This window comes from Thalia democratica, chromosome 6, assembly GCF_965202585.1.
Source record: "Thalia democratica chromosome 6, ktThaDemo2.hap1.1, whole genome shotgun sequence".
NCBI classification, from domain to species: Eukaryota; Metazoa; Chordata; class Thaliacea; order Salpida; family Salpidae; genus Thalia; species Thalia democratica.
Window position 1 is genome coordinate 47,613,352 of NC_139170.1, and position 24,409 is coordinate 47,637,760.

General features: G+C 26.9%; 2 protein-coding genes across 2 annotated transcripts; one reads left to right on the forward strand and one right to left on the reverse strand.

Moving 5' to 3' along the window:
• Nucleotides 1-3,214: 3,214 nt before the first annotated feature.
• Nucleotides 3,215-17,911, forward strand: LOC145838162 (uncharacterized). The gene is made up of 11 exons (XM_082945717.1): nucleotides 3,215-3,344; nucleotides 7,929-8,076; nucleotides 8,352-8,396; nucleotides 8,776-8,897; nucleotides 9,227-9,468; nucleotides 9,985-10,150; nucleotides 11,619-11,764; nucleotides 14,716-14,937; nucleotides 15,391-15,515; nucleotides 16,534-16,710; nucleotides 17,358-17,911. Exons 1-11 carry the CDS (start codon nucleotides 3,256-3,258, stop codon nucleotides 17,571-17,573), a joined length of 1,698 nt encoding a protein of 565 aa, XP_082801843.1. The 5' UTR covers nucleotides 3,215-3,255; the 3' UTR covers nucleotides 17,574-17,911.
• A 1,831-nt stretch (nucleotides 17,912-19,742) lies between these two features.
• LOC145839176 (leukocyte elastase inhibitor-like) lies at nucleotides 19,743-20,873 on the reverse strand. Its single transcript, XM_082946784.1, has one exon. It carries the CDS (start codon nucleotides 20,871-20,873, stop codon nucleotides 19,743-19,745), a length of 1,131 nt encoding a protein of 376 aa, XP_082802910.1.
• Between the last annotated feature and the right edge of the window lie 3,536 nt (nucleotides 20,874-24,409).

The window sequence follows — 24,409 nt, forward strand, 5'->3', positions numbered from 1 at the left end:
TTTAGAAGTTAAAACTAGTTTCTTTATTAAATGTTAGTTTTTAGTTGTAACAGTTTAAATTTCAAGTATTTTAATTCAATACTACACCACAGATGTTCTAGAAAACTAAATAAAAGCCTTTATTCATTGAGCTTAATTGAATACAATGATTTAGACGTATTAGTAGAGAACAAACTTTCTAACTTACATGATTGAGATACATAGTATCAGTATTATTGTATAAACGTTGTGTTTAATTAATTAATTTAATGGTTTTTAAAAATAGTTTTTTGCACTTTTAGCTTGACATTTAGTAAACATTGCCAACTTGACATTTAGTAAGTATTATAATCAAGTACTTTTTAAAGCTCTTATTTCAATTCCATCATTTACTTAGAAAGAAAACTTCTTGTACTAGTACTTTATATTTAAGTCGTTTAATGGAAAAAACTCTTAATGAAATGCCAATCGAACCGTTTTAACCCGAATAAGCTGAAACGCAGTGAAGCGTATCATCCGGGATAAAAGATAGTCCGTAAATGATAAGGTCCGCACTTCAATATACTTTTCACCTAAATGCTTGTCAGTGTTTTTCTCATTCATTAAAGTATGTATATTTAGTCTGTTTGAATTGTAGTTTTACATTTTGCATCAGTTTTCAAATTTTATAATAGTTACAAAATAGATCAGAGAACTAGAGAAAAATAAGTTTTGCTCATATTTTTTAAACAACAATTAATATAAGTTTATCTAGGCTTACATTTGTAAAGTAAATGCGTTAAAAGCTATTATTCGAAATTTTAAAAGATAAGATACATTTACTTTGCATTGCATTTGAAATTTTGTCAATACTTTTATCGCCCATCACAATATAAGTAGTTTTTATTAGCTGTAGTTTTACATTTTTAAGTTTTGTTTTGTTAGTTAAAAAATAGTTCAGAAGACCATATCAACAATTATTTTTACATTTCATATTTAATTACTGTTAGTATAAGTTCGTTTAGCCTTGTTTTTCAAAGATATAAAAACTTGAAAGATAAAAAAAAAATTACTAAGGTAAAATCATACAAATTTTAAACTGCCCTTTGTTTATTAAATGTACTTCAAGTCTTCAATTGTAAAGTTTATTTTATTGAGTGAACAAAATTAATTAAAGTAAATGCTTAGAATAATTTGTGTTTATACAACTTTATTATTATAAATTAGATTTTTTTATTTCAAAAGTTTAAGGTAAAGTGTAAAACAACAACATTTCATCCATACTTTTTTTCCAAAAAAATAGCTGTAAAGCCGCGCTGACCGATCAAAAACAGCCAAGTGCAAAAAGAATTACGAGCATAAACCGCTTTTTAATCCGCGATTATCAGCATAACGCTTTAAGCGATCCAAACTGGCGTTGACTGCCCCGAAGGCTTCGTGAGCATTTGTATGCGCACATTTTTAATTTCGTGCAGTTTGCGGACTGCTAAACCTGATCATCTGCATTCCAAGTAACCCTTGCGCGTCGCGCTCGTGTTTGGAAGTTCAAAAGAAAAAGCTGGCAGCGAGAGCGGATAAAGATTAAGCGTCTGTTGTTGTTGAAAGCCCGCAAAATTTAAGCAGTTGATTTTTTTTTTGAGGATTAGTGAATTAGCTCATAGAAAAACTGAAAGTTTTGATCGTTGAATTTAATTCACTCGTTTGTTATAAAAGAAAAACAGTTTTTTTATTATTTTTTGTTTAAGTATGTATTTGTTTTGATTTACCGCTTCGTCTTAGAACTAATAACTAACGAGTTTAAATGCAACATAAATTATTGAAGTAGAACCAAGAAACGTATTCTTTTTTTTTAATTTCTTACTTATTTTTCGCCTTAAATAGATTTTCAAGCAACTTGCATTATATTAAAAATAAAATACAGATAATTACTTACTAATGTGATTTTAATACAACAATTAAGCTTATAAGTGTAAGTTAGCTTTTCGTAAAAATACAGTTTTTTATTGTTTGTCGTTTTGAATAAGTTTTTTTTTTTTTTTAACAGTTATTTTTATTGTAAAAAAACAGGTTTTATGTTTCTTTAGAGACACTTTTTGCCTACTGTTTTTGTCTTTCCGTTTCTATTTCAAGCTTTTCTAAGTTTTCGAGTTTACAAAATTTTTGGCTTTAATTTTGCGGGTACGGTTGAAGTAGGTTACAGATAATTTTCAGCATGCCAGATGCGTTGTAGGAAAACTATTTATCATTATACAACTTATATGCTAACAAAGTGTACAATGAAAACTAAATTTTTTCTGTTAGATATCTGAAATTGTAAGAAATCTAAAAAAAAATCAAAACAAAGTGTAAATATATAAAACTAAAAGTAATTTATACATGTGAGCTTTTGTAATTTATAAACGCATACAATAATTTTATTGTCAGTTATTTAAAGTTTTATTCAGATACTTTACGGTTGAGGTGAACAAATAACCTAGTTGTTTAGTATTTTATAAAAATTGTATTTGATACTTTTAATTTTATTAGTTTTTAAAAAGTAAACGTTGTTTAATCTAGGTTCTTTTATATGCAAATTTTATAAAACGTTTTAGAATGGTTTTAGAATTTTTGCAATTCTGTTTAAATGTCTGAGTTAGAACTTCTATAAAATTATTTTTTTTTGAACGTAGTTAAGCAAAGGGTTTTGTAGCAAATTTTATACAAGTTTCTTTCAAAAGTTTTTGTTACAATATAAAAATATATTTAAACTTGATAAATCATTTTTGAACACAAAAGCATAAAGAAAAGTATGAGCATTAAGCTTTTAAGACAGAAAAGCATAATATGTAAATCTCTATATAAAATTCGTTTTAGTTTTTAAAACTGTTACAAGCTATTTATACTTCTTAAGCAGCTTTATCTATCGTAGGTACTATGTTTAAATTTTTTTGCAAAATGTTTTAAACTTTTCAAACTACGTGTGACATAGTAAAAAAACAGTGTTTTTAAAATTTCCAAAGTGAATTTGAAAAGTAAACTATTTTTGTTGTGGCAGCTTTAGCTTTATATTGAAAAGCTTAATGTTGTTTTTATACAAAAATCAAGGAAATTGTACTTTGTAATTTTATAAAAGAGTTCATAAGTTTTCACGAATACTTTTGCAAAGCTGAAAGTACGTAAATACATATTTAACATAAATAATCACAACTAAAAATATTACAAAATAAAATACAGTACATGTTTAAATAAATATTTGACTCAGTAATACTTTTTATATAGTCAACTTAATACATATATTTAGTATTCTGTAATAAACAAATGGGTAACGCGTTAAGTGAATACCAACAAGTGGACGCTGATACGGTTGTCATAGGAGCGGGTCCCACTGGTCTTGGGGCTGCGTACAGGTTTGTGTATATATATATTTATTTTTGACAATATATATCACTTTTGACAATACCATTCTTAAATAGAAAAATAAGTAAACATATATATATATATAATAATGTTTTTAATATATATATGTTTATTTATTTTTATATTTAAAAAAGGTATTGTCAAAAGTTGAATATAAGTTTACAGCTATTACTTCTGTAATAAGGACTGCTTACAAAATAAAATTTGTAGTGGTCAAACTTAATAAAAGCTATGTCACAATTTATTACTGGTTATTTGTTTAGCAAACAGTTTATATGATAAATGTCTACAACACACTCCTACAAATAAATATACAAATTTGTTGTGATTAATTTGCAAATAGTTTGTTAAAGTTTCATCTTTGTGACCTGAAGAAATGCTCAGAAAGAATTGTTTAAAAAAACACCATGACAGGATGCATATGACAATATTGTTGGCTTTACGGTGTTCGATCGCAGCATGTTTACTGTCGCATCATTCGGCACTCCCTAAAAACTTTAAATTCATTTAAACGTCGGTTTTGTACTAAGTTTGTCGGTTTTTAAAAGTTTGTTTAATTTGTAACTTCATGTTCTATTTATAAATTTAATTAAAAATCTGGTAAGCATTTAATTTTTAGGCTCTAATTAAATTTTCTAAATGATGAATAATTCACTTTAAATTGTTTGTTAATTATTTTTTCAAAGACTAGGAATTTCAGTCTACTTAACTTATCTTTAATAGACTCACATTGTTTTTCTTTTATAAGCATCAACTTTTTAAAAGCTAGTTCAATCTTTTTGTAAAAAAAAAAATTCAAACTAATGCTAATTATATTTATTTTAAACGGTAAACTTTCTTACTTTTAAAAGTACTTTATTAATCTAAAATTGTTTCTAAAAGCTTCTCTATATTAATCTAAAACTTTGTAGTAACTTTAATAACTCTTGGTTTAAAAAAATATTTTGTAAGTATCTTCATTACTATTTAAAAACATCTATAAGCGTTTAGATACAATTTACTAAAGCCTAATAATGTTATGAATGTTAAACTAGCTTTAAAGCAATCAAACAACTTTTATTATGAATATCACTTTTTTGAACTACTGCTAGAAGAAAATGAACTAATTGTCCTCTAAAAATTTATCTATGACCATAAAACTTAATATTTTAAAAACAAAATATTACCTTAAATTATTTCGTACATCATTTTGTTTAAACACCTTTTTATTTACCTGTTTAGTGTTAAAACCTATCAAAATACTTTTTAAAATTTAAATTAAAGCTTAAGTAATAAACAAAAATTTTTGACTATTTAACGAACTAAAAACTTAGCAATTTTTTGGTTTTTCCGATCATTAGATAGTAACAAAGGAGCACTAGTTTACAAATCAATATGATTTTTTTTCAATTTTTGTCTTAAGTTTTGACACTTGTTATTATAACAACTTTTTTTATACAACAATTTTTTATCACTTTGTAAACACTACAAAACTTGTTGAAAAATAATAGTCTGTTTTGAAAGAAATTATCTATGACTGTACAACTTAGTGAAAAAAATATAGTAGCTATTAAAATTTATTTCGTATTAGACTCATTTAAATACATTTAAAACTGCCTCTTAAGTATTAAAAAGAATTACTAGTATCTGTTGCCACCTATCAAAATACTTTTTTGGAGAATTTTATATATCTTTTAAGTTATTTTAACTAAATCTAAGATAATAAACCTTTTTTTTTCATTTTTCGACGAGCTAAACACCTTGAAAAACACTTGTTTTTTTTCAAAATATTAGATAGTAACAAAAGAACTTTAACTTACAAATCAATATGATTTGCTGATAAAACTTTACGAGTAATGTATATAAGTTTAAAAAACTTTTACAATATATGACGTATTTTGAATGTAATTTTGATTGATAACTATTAATCAACCTTTAAAATTTTGATTTTTCTAACTATTTCAAATCAGATAAAACAGCTATCTTCTTAGTAGGTCATGGCCAGTTTTTGATGTTCTAATGATTTTCAGGATATTTTTACCATAATTTGTTTCTGTAATTAAGCGCTAATGATGCATGTAGTTGAAATTTCTTGGTAAAATACTTTGTGTGTCTTGAAATCATTTTTGAATACAAGCTTGCTCAATTACTGAACGCTCAGCTTGCTTTATAAAGTCTTGTTAACATGTAACAATTATGGGGTGAATAGTTAAGTATCGTGTTTCTGACATTTCAAAGCTGTATTCAGTCAACCGTCTAATTTAAGTTTATGTCCACGAACCAAATACTGAAGTACACTACAAAGAAAACCAATTAACCCTCGCCTGTGTATTTAAAAGTTTTCGGAAAGCTAATTGGTTTTAATTTTAATCCAATTTTCTTTAAAACTTTTGTTTAAATGTTATAAAATTAAGTGTTAATCAAAAAGTATTTCAATACAACACGCTAGTCGTTTTTAACTTTCCCTTTAAATTAATTTAAAGAACTTTGAAAAAAAAACATACTTCAAACAATTGTTTTACAAAGTAAAGAAGCTCTAAATAATGCTCTTAAACTAAATCAAAATAGAAATTTTAAAAGTAAGTTTTAACTTTAATGAGTATAAATTAATCCAAATCAGTTAGCAAATATATATAAACTTCTCTCAAATATTTAAGCGCAAAATAACTTTTTTAGTAAAACTTTAGAGAGATAGTTTGTATATTTTTAAGTGCTTTTTAATTAATGAGAATTTAGATTAACTATGTTTTTCGTATGTTTGTGGTTAATAAAAAACAATTATAATTGACAGGGCGAGAACAAGATTACATTAGAACTTTATGTATTAAAAACCATTAAATTTTGTCTGCTTATTTTAATCAATGTGACATGTAGTTTAAAAAATTTAACAAAATATTTTTTATTTGTAAATTTATACATAAAAAAAACTAATAGTATTTCATATAATTGTTTATTTGCTTTTTTAATTTAGTACTTAATGTAATAGTTATGACATAAGTTGTTACAAAAAATATTTAACTGCAGTTGTTTATTAAAAAAACATTTAGTTAGTATGCTTAGACTTTATTTCCTTTCTAAAGTTTATTTAGCTTTACATTAGAAGTATAAAAAGTTGTTCTAAAACATAAAAAAACACTATAAACAATTTAAAGCCCCTGTTAAAAAATTATTTTTCTTAATTATCGTAAGCTTTTCTTGTTTTACTGTCAATTTCAATGTTTGTTTTGAAATTAAAAAATACATAAATTCTACCCTAAGATAAAAAACGTGTAAATATTTCGTACTCGTGTTCACCAACATATTATAAGCTTGATATAGATACTTCTACTAATCATTGTTTAATTTATAGTTGCTTGATTTTATTTACAAAATATTAAACTCACCTTTAAATAACACACTTGAAGTAAAAATACATAGTTAAACTACTTGTTAACTTTAAGTTGAAATCACTGTATTTATAACTGTTTTTTATAAAGCTCTTGAAAAACCAACCCTTTGTAGCTCATGTAACTAGTTTTAAAAGTAATTCACTTTTAAGTTTATATTGTTTTGTCTAAAGCATAATTCATATTATTTTTAAGTGTAACAAAATATTCATGGTTAAAACTTTTTAAGTTTATAAGAGTTAGCTACTACGTAAATATTTTGATAAGCTCTTATGCTATAAAATCAAAATAATCTTAATATTTATAAAAGTTTGAAAATAACGACTCGGATTATAAAAAACGCACAGAGTTTTTTTTATTTAATTTTTTTTATAATTTCCACAGTGGGAAAAGGTTGTATAACACCTGTTTTACAACGAAACCTCTACATAATTAGTATTAAAAGGCCTACCATATTTATAAAATCTGTTCAACAAATACTTTAAGCTTTTTGTATCTTTGCAGACAATTACAAAACACATTATTGTCTAAAAAACTCAAAAGATAAGAGTTTAAGATAAGAGAACACATTGTATATATACAAAGTGAAAAAAAAATATCCAAAATAAGCGGATTAAAAGTTTTTTTTTTTGTTTAAGTTAGTGGTTTTTAATTTTTTATAATTTCTAGAAAGTAAATCATTAAATTGAAAAAAAGTTATTGTTTAAATAAACACTTCTGTTATTGTTTGTAACACATTATTATGCTTTTGAAACTGATGTAAGTTATTGTTAAAACTTCAAAATATTTCGATTTTTACTTGCTAATTTTTTTTTAAACATTGTTAAAAATATAGTTTGTACTTTTACTTATTTAAACACCAATAGAAATATCTTCAAACAACTTGTTATTCGAAATTTATTAAAGAACAACAAATTAATTTCATCAATAAACAAGCTGCACCAGTACAACATGTATTTTAAATTATCCTTTATTTTCGACTAGAATAAACTTTAAAATGTTATTGAAACAACTTTAAAGTTAAGTCACAAACAATTTATAGAAAAAGTTTTTATTTTACTATTAACAGACTGCACCAGTACAAGATGTATATTAAGTTATGCTTTATTTTAAACTAAAATACACTTCAAAATTTCAACGAAGCAACTTAAAACTTGAAGTTAAGTCACAAAAAATTTAACGAAAACTTTTTGTTTTTACTGTTAACAGACTGCAGCAGTACAAGATGAGGGACTGGTTGCTGCTGGATGCGGAGAAGAGGCCAGGTGGACTCGCGGGATCCGTCACGACCCAGGAAGGGTTCAGGTTCGATCACGGGTTCCAGACTCTCACCAGCAACTACGAGTACTTTGAGAAGGTACAGTTGTTTGATGAAAAATTTTTATTAATTATTTCATATCTAAGCTTAAAATCTTGTCTGTGTTAGTACTTTTAGAAGTATTATAAAAGCAATAGATAAATTTTACAGTCTATAAATTTATATAAAATGTGTTACTTCCTCCTTAACTACTACTATCTAATATTAGAGTAGTAAAAAAATGTAAAATAACATCTTGGTAGTTATTTTTTAGCTGTTTATATCTTGAAATCTTGTTTTACAACTGTTTTAAATAATTTATTTACTTTAAAAAGGTGCTGCAATCTTTGGAGGAAAGAAATAAAAAGATGATGAGAGAAGTAAGTATACTACTATGAACTTTTAAATGATAAATAAACACCAATTTATTCTTTACTATAATATTTGAAAACCAGTAAGTGTTTTGCGATGAACTCAGTATCGGACAAAGTCTTTTAATTAACATATTTTAAAATCTAAAACGATACAACATAAAGTTATACACCGGCCTCTTTGACTAAAAACACTTTTTTGTTTTGATTTATAATAAAAGTCAAACAAACAACTTATTGCTTTAAAATAAACGTAAAAATTGTATTAAGTTGAGAACAAAACTCAAGTCTTATTCATAGTATTAAAAGTACAACTCAATACTTTGAAAGCTCCTAATTTTTTTTTTCGAGCACACATGTATCAGAAAATTAAATTTATGTTGTAAAGGTTCGAACAAACTCTGCTGTTGTGAGCAACAATAAGCTGATACCATACCCAATCCAGCACAACATAAAGTCCCTGCCCAAAAATTACAAGCTCTCTTGCGCCACCGATCTCATGGCGGCAAGGTAAGGAAAAAGTCCCTAAGTAAAGAATTTTGCACCAAGGACAGTTTTGCAATGCTGCTTTTAGCTTGAAACTATTGATACATGTATTTGATATACAGTATTTTAATTAAAGCAAAATTGAAAATAAGATAATTCTAAAATAAAAATTAAATAACGGAACTTTTTTTTATAACTTGTAGCGTTGTAGAATTTTTTATGGTACGCTTCTAATTTGGAACGTTAACTATTTTATGTGTTTTTTTTTCTTTGTAAAAAAAGAAAGTTTAACTACAATTTCTCAGGCAACAAAAGAGAAGTTTAAAATAATTTAAACTCTTTCATCACGACAGATTGAAAAAGTCGCTTGGCTGCGACGAAAACCAAACGGTTGAGAACTTGAACGACTACCTGGTCGCCGAATGGGGGGAGTCCCTCACAAACCTGTTCTTCCGCCCGTACATATACAAGTCGTGGGCATACCCCCCCGAGAAGATGACGCACGAGTGGATCAAGAGGAGGATACCGCAGATGGGAGTTGAGGAGATGGTCGGGATTTTATTGGACGACAAGGAGGAGGATAAGGAGGGCGAAGGTTTTAGTAAAAATATTAATTTGTATATATAATACATTTTTTGTGGAAATATTTCCGGATGATAAAGGAGAGTGAAGGTTTGATGTATTTGCCACTTGAAGGTATTAGTTTTAAAAAGCAAATTTATTTACTATAGAACAATCAGAGAAGTTTTTGTTTTAATTGAGGGCTATATGGTAGCCAAAAATTTAGTTTTCGAGCATTAAAACGTTTGATAGTGCTTATTTTAAGTAGAAAGTTTTAGAAAAGTGCTTAAATATTTTTGATGGAATTTTTATTTAAGTATGTTAAAAATTTATGACAGGCTTAACTTTTTTATTAGATGCTGGTTTTCAGTAAATAATATATATTTTTTTAAGTATCAGCCGTTTTTTTATCATATGTTTTTAAACTTATCAAGCACGGTATAAAACTTTTTAAAAGTTATCAGTGTTTAATGTTTTATACAATTAAATAATGATACTTTATAATCAAGGTGTGACATATTACTTCTAATTCTAAAAATTTTTCCTTCAGAACTAAAAGATAGTACTGTGAAATATCCGAAAAAGGACGGACTTGCCAAACTGTGGGAAAGTGTGATTGAAGATTTATCAGAGGACTGTGTTCACTTCAAAACCAAAATAAAGTCAATTGACGCCGACAATAAAGTCATCACCACTACAAAAGACATCGAAGTAAAGTAAATTTTGTTAAAATGGTTTAAAAACTTAAGTCAGTTGGCTTAGAATTTGGTTTTATGAGCGCTGAAGTAGGCAAACAGAAATTAAGCCGATTTAGTACGTCACAGACTTGAACAAAGTTTTATTTTAATCTGTCCAAGTGTTCACTACAAGCTTTTAAACAAATTTTAAGTTCGATCAAGTTCTCGTTATTGACTAGCAAAAAATATGACGGACAGCAATTAAATTCCACTCTTGTTTGTACAATCAATTAAGTTTTTAATAGAAATTTAATAGTTTTATTGAGTATGTATTACAATAGCCAAACCCTTCGCATGGTTGTTGTTGCCTTTCAAGCTAAATAACGCGGTGTGTGCCGGCACACTCAATAAAGCAATCCATGAATTGAAATTATTTTGCCTATTAATTAAAGTGTTTTAATAAGATTTTTATTTTTTTCTAAAAACGTTGCGGTTACTTTCAGGTTTTGCAATGTTATTTTTAAAAGATTAGATTAATTTTTTTATATCTTGGAAAGTATGTTTTACTGATGATTTTAAATGGCTTGCTTCAGCCAGTTTTTTATATTATAAAAACACAACGAAAGATTGTTTTATATTTACTAACATTGCTATTAATAGCTAACACTACTCCAAAAAGTTACAAACTTTGTTTTCACGTCTTTAATTTTAGAGAATTTAAAAAAATAAAGCTTTGCTAAATTTTTGTAAAAGAAAAATGTTTAATTTGCAATTACAACACAGTTAAATACCTGCTTAGTAAAATGTACAAATTAAAACTCACGACGTACTTACACGTTCAAAACAATGTGAGATACAACGAAACACTAAATATTTACACACAACAAAAACCGACCTAACTCATATACTAATGTAGATATGAGAGCTAAACAATAAAGTACTAAATCATTCACAAACAAAAGGATCTAAACAAGTATTAACAGATTTGAAAAGGTAAAAAGTACAGCTAAAAAGAAATACTATATCAAATTTTACGTATCAACAAGATTTATGAAATCTAGCTCATACATAAAATATTCACATTCTTGACTAAAAGTTTGTGAAATTTGTACATATATTATTGCAGATACGAGCACCTTTATTTTAGATAGAAAAGAAACTACTTTTTTAATAAATAATTTGCTTTATTATTTTTAAGTCTAAAGCTCTATATACCACCTTTAAAACAGAGCAAAAGCTATAGCCTAACTTATATGTTTATACATATACGAGAAGTTAATTAGCACAATCTCTTCAGATTTTTAGACTTTTAGAAACATACTACATTAACATGTATAAATAAGACTTACGAATTCTAACTCATATATCGTATATTTACATCCACAATAAAAGTATCTAAGTATTATATAATAAAGACAGAAAATTTTAAGATAAAACACACACTGCTTTTCTAACGTAAACTCTACCCTACTTTACCTAAATAAATATATACATTATACTATTGCAGGTATGAAAACCTGGTTAGTACGATTCCCCTCAGTCTGCTGTTGAGACTCGTTGGTAGGACATCTAGTGGTGAAGATTTCGAGTGTTCCAGCTCTTACGTCGTGTGTCTCGGAATAAGGGGGGAGACCCCACTGCCGCAAATCACCGGTTTGTTTTACTTTATACAGAATAGTAAGGTAAACTTTCAAAAAGTGCTTCGTTTAAAGGTTTAAAGTTAAACGATTAAAAATAAAAGTCATTAAAGTAAAAACTTTTATAGTAAGTATATATGTCTTTTTTTTAATTTCCTTTAAAAACAACTTTAACTTAAGTTAATTTCACTAAGTTTGTTCAAGTAAACGTTAAAAACAGTTAACTTTTCTTAATAATATATTTAAGGCGAAAATGAGAATTAATTAAAACTTACAACTTTATTGAACAAATGCTTTATACACAATTGTATATCTACGGTTTAAAGTCCACTCGATACATCAATTTATGAACAAATTAAATGATTAAATTAACTTAAAATTCTTTAAATCTGTTAAAACGGACAAAAATTAAATTAAATTGCACCGACAAAACTTGTGTTACACGGTAACAATACATCACTTTGTACTTGAATTAAAAGCAGATTTGACGGATTAGCTTGTTTTTCTCATGAGTAACGATGTAAATCGTTCGTATTTGACTGTGAGCTGTTTGACAACAAGTATGTGCTTCTAACGCGCATTTTAAGTAGGTCACATATTTCTTAATCGCTTTTTGATATGATTTAAACAAGTTCTTGAAAGTCATGTTTTGAGCAGCTTTAAAGTTTTCAAATCGTAACTATTGCTTGTAGTTTTATGATTTTAGTTTGTGCTTAGATTTTTATTATTTAAAAAGTTAATATTAACATTTTGCGTAATTTTACCGAGCCGTAAAATCACATAAGCCTCAAAAATTTTAAGTATAAGCTTTTTGTCCGATTTATGCCATGTTATTTATGTATTAGCAGACTTTAAAAAGTATTCGCTTAAATTCAAAACAAAACTCAAAAGTGTGCAACTTAAAGTATACATTAACATCATTTTAAGCTTGTCACGAACTGATTAAAACAAATATATAGCACTAAAACAAAGAGTTGTGAAACTAGGTCAAATATTTCTTAATTGCTTTCAAATACGATTTGAACAAGTTTGAAGTCGTGTTTCAAGCAGATTAAATACTTCAAACTTGTAGACGTGCATCTGCTCAACGCAGACTAGTTTTATCTTCAGCCGCACATTCACATTTATTTATTTAATTTTCAGTTTTTTTTTTGTTGAAGTCGTAAGGTAATCAGGTTAAGCATCTTTTTTGTATTGTTTGTAATTTTATGGCATGGCTTATATTTAAAAAATAATTTTAGTATAGTTTTATATTTTTTATTTTCTAACATATTTTATGTTACATGTCATCTGTTTATTACTTGACTAACACGCACAAAAACACAATAAAAACTAAAAATTTGTTTATTTATACATTCTTTGCAACACTTCTTAATAATAATATTTAGTTTTTGTCTTTAGTTTAAACTTTTATTTTAAGTATCTAGAAAGATTTTTGCAGAACTTTAGCTTAAATCACTATAAAGTTGAACATTAAACAGAAAAAAAAACATTTTACACTAATGCAACGTTTTAGTATATAGATAATTAGGAAACTAATTAAAAAAATATTTTCATAAATTTTTTTACTCTTTTTGTTTTCACTTTACTAAATAATACAGATGTACTTTTATTTTTTGGTCATTAACATATGTTAAACCGTTATACTTTTCAATTGAAATAGCTAGTAAAAATCTACGTAATTTTTTTAGACCGTTAAATCTTATAAGTCTAAAGAATTTTAATAAAAGCTAATTGTAAAGTTTATACAATGGTACTTGCATTTTAATTCAATTTAGCAGCATTAAAATCCTTTTTTGAATCAGTAAAATGGCAGCTTTTATATAAGACTTTTTGTTTTTAAGCTACATCGTTTGAGATTTAAGTAACATCGAAAAATTATACTATTTACGACGGTATGTGTCAAAATTTTTGTAGAAATATCTCCTTTTAATGTTATTGCTTTCAACACAAACAAAAGTACTTGTCCTTGTTACAAAAACAATTTACATTTAAGTCAGTGTTTTATCAACTTTAAAATAATCTAAAAAAAAGTAGTAAGTATAAGTACTTTGGTCAGATAACAGGACAAGAGTCAAGTTATTTTAGTCTATAAAAAATGTATATAACGTTTGTAAGTCTGAAATTTAAAAATGTTTAAAAAACAAACACAAAGATATTGAGTAATTTAAAAGTTAGGATATTATCAGTTTTTCAACTTTTAGTTTAAACAATAATAAGCAAAATATAGTATTCAAAACTTTGTTATAACAAATAGATCAGAAAACGGTTATTTTATTGATTTTAAAACAAGTTTACTATTTTTCAATTTTACTTGCAAAACTTTTATTGACTGTTCACAAATTTAACCAGATATTTTTATTTGAAAATAACAACATTTTGTTCTCTATCAAAATTTTATAAAAATGGAGAAACTTTTTAAATGCACAGTTTCAATATTTTGTTAGCCAACATTTTCTGTTCATTTGTATGACAAGGGGTAAAACATAAAAAAAAAAACATCAGTGATCATCGAACTGCGGTCTGCGGGCCAAATTAAGTCCGCAAAACGAAAATCTGCAGCCCGCAATGTACTTTTCAGCTAAAAGCTAAATTTTTAAAAACAATGAAATAAGTTTTTCTGTTAATAAACTTACGTTAAAGTTTTTTGTTTCATAAGTAGTAATAACTAATTAATAAGTGCTTTTTAATTGCACTTTTAATATCACGTTTGGTTCAAAATATAGTTTTTTATTTTATTTCTGAAAATATCCAAACTATCTCGGCCTGCGACCACATTTTTTTAAAATGTCATGTCACTTAAAAAAGGCTTCCCTAATCAAAACTACGTTCATTATTGCAATTTAACATATATATAAAAAAAATCAAATATGTTAACAAAAAAAAAATTATAAAAGTTAGTTAACCAACTTTAAATACGCTTAAGAACATTTTATATCGAAAAAAACGATTGAAATATTTTCATAGGTTGCATTTATTTTCCCGAATCGAACGTCGTCTTCCACCGGGCCTGCGTGTTTTCTTCGTTCGACCAGGGAAGCGTTCCTCCTTCCACCCAACAACTCAAGACGATCAGGTACGCCAGGCAGGACAAGGAAGCGAGCGCAACGGAGGAAAGCGGTCCTTACTGGTCGCTTATGCTGGAAGTCACGTGCGGCCCGTTGAAGAAAGTCAACAAGGACACGATAGGTCGGACTTGTCTTTGTTTGTAATGTTGTTTTGACTTTTACTCAACTTTGCCAATGTACACCAAAGATATGATGGTGTTATGCTTAGAAACAAATGTAGCTTAATGTGTTGTGGTATTTGTAGAATAAACAGAATATAAAATAATGTATTTTAATTTGGATAAATAAAAATGATTTGATAATTTTCTTGAATTACTTGCAGAACTTTAAATATACGAATTTAAATAAAACTTTTTGTTATATTTACTTTTTACAGTGATCAAGTCTGAATTTTTTTATATAAATTCCTACTAGTCGTTGTTTAAAAAGTTTTTATTTTACTTATTAGTTTTTCATAACTCAATTTTTTCACTATCCACGTAGTTGTTACAAAAGTATTAAATCGCATATATTCAATACCAATTGGCATTACTCTATTTACACATAAAATAATCATCTGCAAATTACTTCACAGTTGAAGAAGTGATTCAAGATGCCTGCTCGATAAACTTGCTGAAGGATGAAAACGAAATAGTCTCCATGCACCTCATTCAAATGAGCCAAAACTGCCCCTTACCTAAAGTAGACGGTGAAAAAAAAGTTAGTTTAAATAAATAATACTTTTATAAAAATTTAATGCTTTACAAGAAATTTAAATGTTAGTTGCTTTCGTTAGAAACTAAGAATTAAATATAACAATTTACATGAAAAAAAGAGTTGTTTTTCAGCGAAATTTTTAGAAAGCTGATGTACTTTGCCAACTACACAGACTTTCCAAAATTTAGTTACAAAATCTATTAACCCCATTGTTTGTGATAATTTTTTTTGTTTAGACAAGTAGTCGTACATGACAGAAACTTCATTTGGATAGTAATATTTTACATTTAAATAAAAAATAAACATTGATTATGTCAAACAAATAGTACTTAAAAATAGTAAAACTTAAAAATATTTTTGTTGAAACAAACTAATAAAATAATACTAACAAAAAGTCTATATATCTACCTCTAAAATAAATAATTCATAATATTTTTCACACTCATACAGAAAAAGTTTTTATGATACTGTATTTAGCTTGATAAAGTGTTAAAACTTTAAACTACGATTGTGACGTCGTTTTGTCAAACAGGTACTTTTTTAAGAGAGGTATAACATAGATAGAAAAAAAACGTCTTATTTTGAATGAGTTTATTTAGTTGTGTCTTGAAATTCTCGTTATAAAATAAAGTTTTGATTCTTGTACTCATTAAAGATGTTGCTAGTTAAACCAGCTTTAAATACATCTAAGTGTAAGCAATTTTAAAAAAATGACATTCAAAAATCATTAATAGTTAAATTTTCTAAAAGTTAGTAAAATACCGATCCTAGAAAAAAGTTTGAACTATTTTATTTTATTCATCGTGAAATAACTCTACTATAAGTCTATACACATATATATAGTACTTATATGTATGTATGTATATATATATATAAGTACTACAACTCTACTCTACTATAAGCTATAACAGTATTTTAGATCTTCAACAACACTTTTTATTCTAACTATCGTTACTACCACCAACATTATTTGTTGTTTGTCTTGTCTTTGTCTTCAACAATCGACGAATTCAAATTAAAGGTGAAAGAAACGTTGGAGTGGCTGCAGTCGAAGGGGATCTACTCACGCGGAAGGTGCGGGGCGTTCAGCCAGAAAGCCATGGGTATCGAGGACGATTTCATACAGGGGGTTGAGGTTGTGGACCACATACTGCACGGGTGCCCGGAACACTGCCTCAACAGCGGCACGTCCAGCCAGGTACTACCATTAAGAATACAAATTGATTAGAAAATTATATTGATTTTACTCTTAAAGTAGAGATTTCTGTTTATTGTTAATTAAAACATCATAACGTATAACAACAATAATATTATTTGAATAAAAATATAATAATAATAACATTGCTATTATTTTTGTTATTATTACTATCAATTCTAATACTATAACTGCTATTATTACCATTACTATTAAGTGGTTAAGTCGTAGAAAAAATTTAATGCTGTTGTTATTATTTTATTTGATTAGTTATGTCGTAGAATGAATTTATTAATGTTAAGAAACCTGCTTTGTTTGTCTCCAACTACCAGAATTTATTCTAACTTAAGTTTTATTAGAATTTTGCAGAATTGTTTTAAAAAAATCAGACATGCATTAACTTGTTTTAACACATAAAATTTTAAATATAACATTTTTTACCAATAATCAACTATAGTTTGTATTTTTAACTAGGTTTAAACAAAAAATAAATTCAGGCCGACCACAAGTTTTGCATTATTATTGTTATTTCTTTAATTATTTTTAACTAGGTTTAAACAAAAATAAATTTAGGCCGACCACAAGTTCTGCATTATTATTGTTATTTTTTAAATTATTATTAACTTGGTTTAAACAAAAAATAACTTCAGGCCGATCACAAGTTCTGCATGCCCAAGTTCAACCTGAAGCGGGAGTCGATCTCCACGGCGGGCTTTTCCTCCCACAGGGACGACGAAGACGCTTCCTCCTCTTCCGGATCGTCCTCCTCCGACTCCTCGTCCCTCTACTCTGAAGATTCGGACGAGGGAGCGGTTTCCAGGTCGTACACCACCACCGACTCCGGCTTGGATTCGAGAGAGGATTAGAGGAAACGAGAGAACGGTTTTGAGAGATCTCTCTCTCGTTTTATCGAGTTTGGTAGTTGTATGCACAATTTTAACGTATAAGTTTATAAAGTGCTTTGTAAGTTAAATGTGTTTTCTGCTTGTTCGTCTTTTTATGCTTGTTGACTTGTGATGAGTTTGTTACAATGATTGTTTAAATAACAAAAATAATCTCATAATTTTTAAAGTTACAAATGAAATATCTTGCTCTTGAGCGTTAAATAAAAATTCAAGTGTATAATTTTTTTTTTTTGTACTCTTTATACTTCTAATCTAACTTTTCTTACTTGTGCAATAAAGTTCTTTTTTAATCTTTATACATTGCTACAAAAATATTAAAATTATAAAACTTTTACATAAACTTTAAGATTAATTTCAGGTTTATAGTATTCAAATATTTTCCTTTTTTAAATTTTTCTCATTCCTAAATATGCATCTTTATAATAATGACTAAATCCTGTTTGAAAAATATGTAGACTAAACATTTTTTTGTAAAGTAGCACAAAATATAAAATATCAACTAAAATTTATTTTCCTATTTGAGAATTTTAAAACACTTATACTACGTAGAAAGCTATCACTATAATTATAATAATGTATTTTTCATTGCCATACTTTTAAATACTTTTTATATGTTGAGCTGTCTAATAAAGCTCTACTAAAAAACTTTGTTTTTTATAAAATAACTTTTGTAAACTTGTTTTGATTTGTTTCTTTTTTTATGTTTCTCGATTACTCTAATCTTTATTAATCGTAGTACTTTTGTTACTTTTTTTTTCATATTTTAAAGTTATATTTAACTATAAATGAAAACGAAATATAACTTAAGTGAACTGTACGTTTTCTTATTAGCTTATTTTTGTAAATTTTTAGCATATAGCTCTAAACTTCGTCACAAATCTTTATTAAACGAGATTTTAAAACTTTTAAAAACTTTTCATCTACTAACTTTTAATAAAAATGTCCTAAACTTTATTTTATTTCTAAACCTTCATAAATTAATTATTGCATAGTTTTTTAAATATATTTTACCTAATTCACAAAACTATGTTACTATGTTACATTAAACGTTGTTAATTTAAAATTACTTTAACACAAAAAATAGTAATGTAAACTTTTTACAGATTAGAAACAATAATAAAACTAGATTAACACAGAATTGTTTAAACATTATAAGGCTATAGTGTAATCAAACTCTTGCTTTTTAAACATTTGGATTTGTTTAAATGTATTAAAATGGTTAAGAGTTTGATTGTTTCTAAAACTTTTGAACATTTTATCAGAACTTTGTACCACTTTATTTTTAATAAGTTAATTGTAATAAATTATTTATAAGTATTATGCGATGGATGTTATTAAGTAATACTATGTTATTGTTACCTTTTTTTATTTTCGGTCACTAACCGAAGATGTTACTAATAGTTTTTTTTTTACTTGAAACAAAATTTAAATAAAAAATGTTTTTTGATTATAGCTAATAGTTCAAACTTAATTTAACGTGGTTTTTAAATAATTTTGCAAACAGTTAGCCACATCTTAATCTGATGTTACCTACAAATATTAGGGTTTAAGGTTCTCAACTTTAAGTAACAAGTAGCCATCATAATTAACGTGAGTTTATAGTAACTAAGATAATCATCGAAATTTTGCATATGACAAAATTACGCAGTTCGAAATGTAGTTAAGAAAGTTTAGTTTTAAGTTTTTTATAAAGTTACCTCATCAATAAGCATTCAAAGACATCCAATATTTCCAAGTCTTTTTATTTATTTAGATTTAATTTATATAAAAATGATAAAACTCGTACATAATACTAAATGAATACTTTTATCAACTTTCTTTCTAATTCAATAGCGTGCTGATTTTTGTGGCGGTTAAACTGTTACAGACAAATTTCCTATTCGTTAAACAATTAAGGTTCTAAAAAAGTTAAAATATTAAAATTTACCTGGTTGTTACTGTAACATAAAGTTAGAGTTAAACTAAGAAACCGGTATTTACTTTTAGAAATTTTATTGCAGCATAGTTCGCATTCGATAAATTTAACAAAAAGTATACGTAAAATTATATATACATATCAGAAAAAATAAAGCAGTTTAAGAACATAGGTAAATAAACCGAAAGCTCATCATAATAACATATTGGTTTCAACTAAAATGAAGTAACTTTACCCATGAACAAAGTTTGTTCCTTGTACAAAATCATGAACGCAAACGGATGATCAACTATAAAATAAACTGGTTGAAGAGAGGCTCGACTACATCTCGGAGCTTTCATTGCAACTTGTGTTGCCGCAGCGGCTTCAGTTCCTTCTTCACCTATCTCAATGAAAGCTTTGTGAACTACTTCAGTCACATGAAGATTACCATCTGGTTGCAGAGCATCTTTAGACATTGCGCTGAAATCTGCTCTTCTATTATCAAAAGCTTCTTTTATCCCCAACGAACGTAAGTTTTCGTTCAAGCTTGCCTCAAACTCGATTTTGAACTTCGGCATTTCCAACAAAGTGCGTCTCTCGTTATATTGCTCATCGTCTTTGAGACTTTCTATGGTTTTAACAGTTAGTTTTTTTAACACGTCATTGAGGCCAAATCTGTCATTGGGTAAAATAATTAGCATACTGTAGTCTTGCTCCTTGTATAGTATTTTCAAACATTTAAACTTTTTCGCGCAGACATCTCTATAACTAAATGTTTTTATATGAGTCATCATTCTAACAGAAGCAGTTTTCTTTTTGTTACAATAGAATGGAGCATTTCTTGTGCTAACAGATTTGAACTTGTCATACCAATCACCTTTGAAGTAGATGCAACTGACAAGAACACATGCAGTACCAGGGTCCAATTTACTAAACAAATCATTAATTTTTCCATTAGTACAATTTGCGACCCAGTCGTTGATTTCAGTTATAGACTTGTCTGCGTCTTTTTCGTAGTCTAAAGTTTTCATTAGACAATTAAAAGCGGTTTTAACGTCATTTTCGTACTTTGAAACCATCTGAAAGCTTTTCGATGGAAAGATAGAGTTGGCAAGTTTAATCTTCAAGGCTTCTAAGTCAGAATTCACTACTTCGTTCAGCGATTTTAGATTTTCGAGAAGATCATCGTTTTTAACGACACCCAATGCTTTTTTAAGCTGCTGCTTGGTTGTTCCAACAGAGCCTATTAGAAGCATTGAGAGAGCAAGCGAAATGCTCAGTGGTGAAAAGAAAATGTTTTTATTTTCATCGGAGCTTTCACAAAGCTTTTTGAAGAGATTGACATCAAACGAATTGAAATTCATACTGAGTTTAGGCGAAAATAAACTTCAACTCTGAAAGTTATCGAATACGTTTGAATAGAGTAATCAATACTTTACTATTTAATTAATAAACTAACTTTAACAACAGATAAGATTATTTTACCCTAATTTAGTTCAAGTTTGAGTTTAAACAAAGACAAAGAAAAGTGCTTGTTTTTGCTGAAAACTTTCAAAAAAAAATTAAAACTGTTATCTAGTTTTTTATTAACCTCATTAGTAAATAACTAAATTCGGTTGGTTTTATAATAAACGAATTGTAATAAAGCCTGTAGTAACGTTTTTTAGTTTTTATATTTATTTATGATTTGAATAAGTTAACTATTAAGCAAAAAGTGCGTAGTTTAGATTACAATAATTAAGTGCTTTACTATAGTAAGTTATTGTATCACTATTATTTAAACTATTAAATCAGTTTTAAAAGATAAGTTGTTATTATAATTTCTTTTGTTTAACAAGTTAGTTTTTTATAAAACAAAATGTTTAATTATACTTTGAATAAAAATCAGAGAATTAATTAGTTACAATTCAGATGTCAATTACATCAAAGAATTTTAAACTTAAATTTAATAAACTAATACCTAAGCCAAAGCAGAAGCTTTTAGTAACAGCATCAAGTTTTTAGTTTTCGCAAAACTCTAACCAAACGTTGTTTGGTTTATTTTATACTGTATGTAATACTACTTACAGCTCGTTAGACAAACTGTTGGACAAGAGTGAGTACGGAAGTATATAAGTGTAGATTTAATTTATTCTGATTGAATAAACAAACTATATTTGCTTAAAAAATAAAAGACTCATTGAATAATTGTTATTGTTTTAAACATTTAGTAAAAAGATATTTTTAGTTGTAAGAAAATTTATAAATAGAATGTTGTAAAAAATCAGAAATTTATATAGCTTTATAATAAACAAAACACAGTAGCTCTATATTATAAACTACTAATTTCTAAATCATTATTGTTATGAATTTAATAATCAACAAACATTTCTGGACGAATTAAAAGCTACCATACAACAGTACATAGCAAAAGATAATAATCAGTAATTCTAACTCTGAAACAAAATGTAAAGCTTCAACAAACAAATAATTTTAATTTTGTGCTTTTTGATTTTGATACTTAATCTTTAAAAAAATTTTATAATTGACGTCTTAATAATTATATTCATTTATTTTTTGTTTTTACTACAGCGTAGTTTAATAATAATTCTCAATGGGGAAGAAAAATTGATAATTAAATTAACAGAAAACAGTTTAATAGTCTTTTACTTAAAATAAAAAAAAAAAATTCTTTTCCAAGAATTGTGTCGTTTTTAAATAAAGTTAATTTTTTAATTTTTAGTATAATTTATATTTTAAATAAGTAATTTTGAATTGTTGAAAATGTAATTTTAATAACTAAAAATTCTCTAAAACTATGTTAAACAAACATTTCAGTTTAGTTTTAGGATTTTTTTTAACAACTTCAATTGTTAAAATTATACAAAAATAATATTATTATTAAAACACAAATTTTAAGCTAATGATTTTTTTTTGAACTTTATTAGTTTTCTTATTTAATCTTGACTTTTTATAATTTTGACCATGAAGTAAATTGAAACTTAGTGTTATATTACTTTAACAGAAATATAAAGTTAAAAAATATAAAGTTAAAAAATTCAATTTCATTAAAAAAAAAACTTTTTTTTTTCTACTATACTGGTAGCTAATATGTTTTAAACAAACAACTCATATACACTTGTAAATTTACCGCAACCCCTAACAAAAATACTATGTATAGCCACTGTTTGTTTTTAGTAATACATTTTATAAAAGTAGGCTTGTTTCAGCAAAGATGACGTAGAAATTATCCAGTTTAGAACAATGTGTTAGGAACTTAAAAGCTGACATTAAATGGACATACTCAACACGGGCTGTTTTATTGTTTTAAATGTTAGCATTTTAAAAATAAGAATTTGTTTAATTAGATAATCTTGTTATATAACAACTTAGTTAACAACACAGCATAAATGCGTATAACTTAAGAGCACAATTGCGATTTATTACTAGAAAATATAATGTGTGTTGCTCAAATTCCTTTAAGTAAAAGATAAGTTCCATGGTAAACAGTTATTCTGATCACTTCTAGTTTGCTCCAATTTGATTAAACTTTTTGGAACTATAAGACCTAGCAGTGCCAGTATCTTGTTCTTAATTCTGCAATCAAAATTACAAGCTGCTATTGTTAAGTGATGTGATATCAATTACTAGCAAGTTTAAAATTAATTTTATGAATTTATAATACACACACAGGAATCTAATTGTTTTTATTTTCACCATAATTCAGTCTCTATAATGTAAGAAACTCATCAGCAACATGAAGACCACTGGCAACCTGGAACAAACCGAAAAGAACACAATTAGACGAGCCGGACCTGGTCTACTAAAATTGTATGACCACCTTCGGGGTTTTCCCGAAACCAAATACGGTTGAACAAAAACAAGTACACAATCGAGGCTAGCTTGAAAAAACGCGCAAACCTGCTTATGCTGGGTCAGCAATTTTTTCAAATAATTTATACCCTTATCCCTAACCCACCTTACTCAAACATACAACACACAAGTCAAAAAAAAAAGTTTTGATAACCAAAATTAAAAAGTAAAATGAAAAAAACCAAGTGAAAAATTTGCTGACTTAGCAAATGTGCAAATTGTTTGCAGGTTTTTAAAGCAACTGAATACACAATCTAGGGGTCTGGAACCTGAACAAACGGTAAGTTTCAACATTTGCCCACGAATCGGTGATAGGTGCCTCGTTTGCCTTTATGACCTGGCACACTTATGTTTGAACTTTAATGCCGACCAAAATTAACGCAGACGGTTGGTTGATGCCCGACTTCCACACATGTTTTCATGTAAATATTAGAATATTTCCATTTTTGATAGTTTTGTGATAAACTGTTTAAAATTTTGTAACAGGTTTTATTCAAGTTTATTTATTATCTTATTAATCAATGAAATATAGTCAAACGTTTGATTTACATAAACAACTTTTTTCCTATAAATTATGTTTCTACGTTAAAAAATGTTAAACAACTGAAAAAATATTAAAACATTTTTCTTTGAATATGGTTTTAGTTGCATTATTTATAACTAACATGCTTTTCAAAGTTTTTAACTCGAATCAAGAAACTTTCATGTGGCATTCAAACGAGAATTAAAATATTTAAAACCAGTAAAAATATTGAGTAAAATACTACAGTTGTAAAACTTCAAACACTTAGTACTTTTTAGTTGTTGCTTCTGTAATAGCTATAGTTTCCAAAAATTGACCTTTTGTAGATCTGTCTGTTGCAAATGGTATGGTTTCACATAGTTAGATCGTATTTAGTCCAGGGGAAACAAGGTAAAGCAAAATATTTATAAAATTAGTTTACAGCTTTAATGTAAAATATTTTGTGAAGAACAAATATTTGTGACTTAATAAAACAGAACATAAAACAGTAAATTTGCAACTCGAGTTTATTAAAACTTGTAACTT

Excerpts from the sequence above, each read along its gene's own strand:
- LOC145839176 (XM_082946784.1), bottom strand. The coding sequence starts at position 20,873 with ATGAATTTCAATTCGTTTGATGTCAATCTCTTCAAAAAGCTTTGTGAA.
- LOC145838162 (XM_082945717.1), top strand. The coding sequence starts at position 3,256 with ATGGGTAACGCGTTAAGTGAATACCAACAAGTGGACGCTGATACGGTT. Across the intron at positions 8,077-8,351 it reads ACTACGAGTACTTTGAGAAG|GTGCTGCAATCTTTGGAGGA; the intron begins GTACAGTTGTTT and ends TACTTTAAAAAG. Across the intron at positions 15,516-16,533 it reads AAGTAGACGGTGAAAAAAAA|GTGAAAGAAACGTTGGAGTG; the intron begins GTTAGTTTAAAT and ends TTCAAATTAAAG.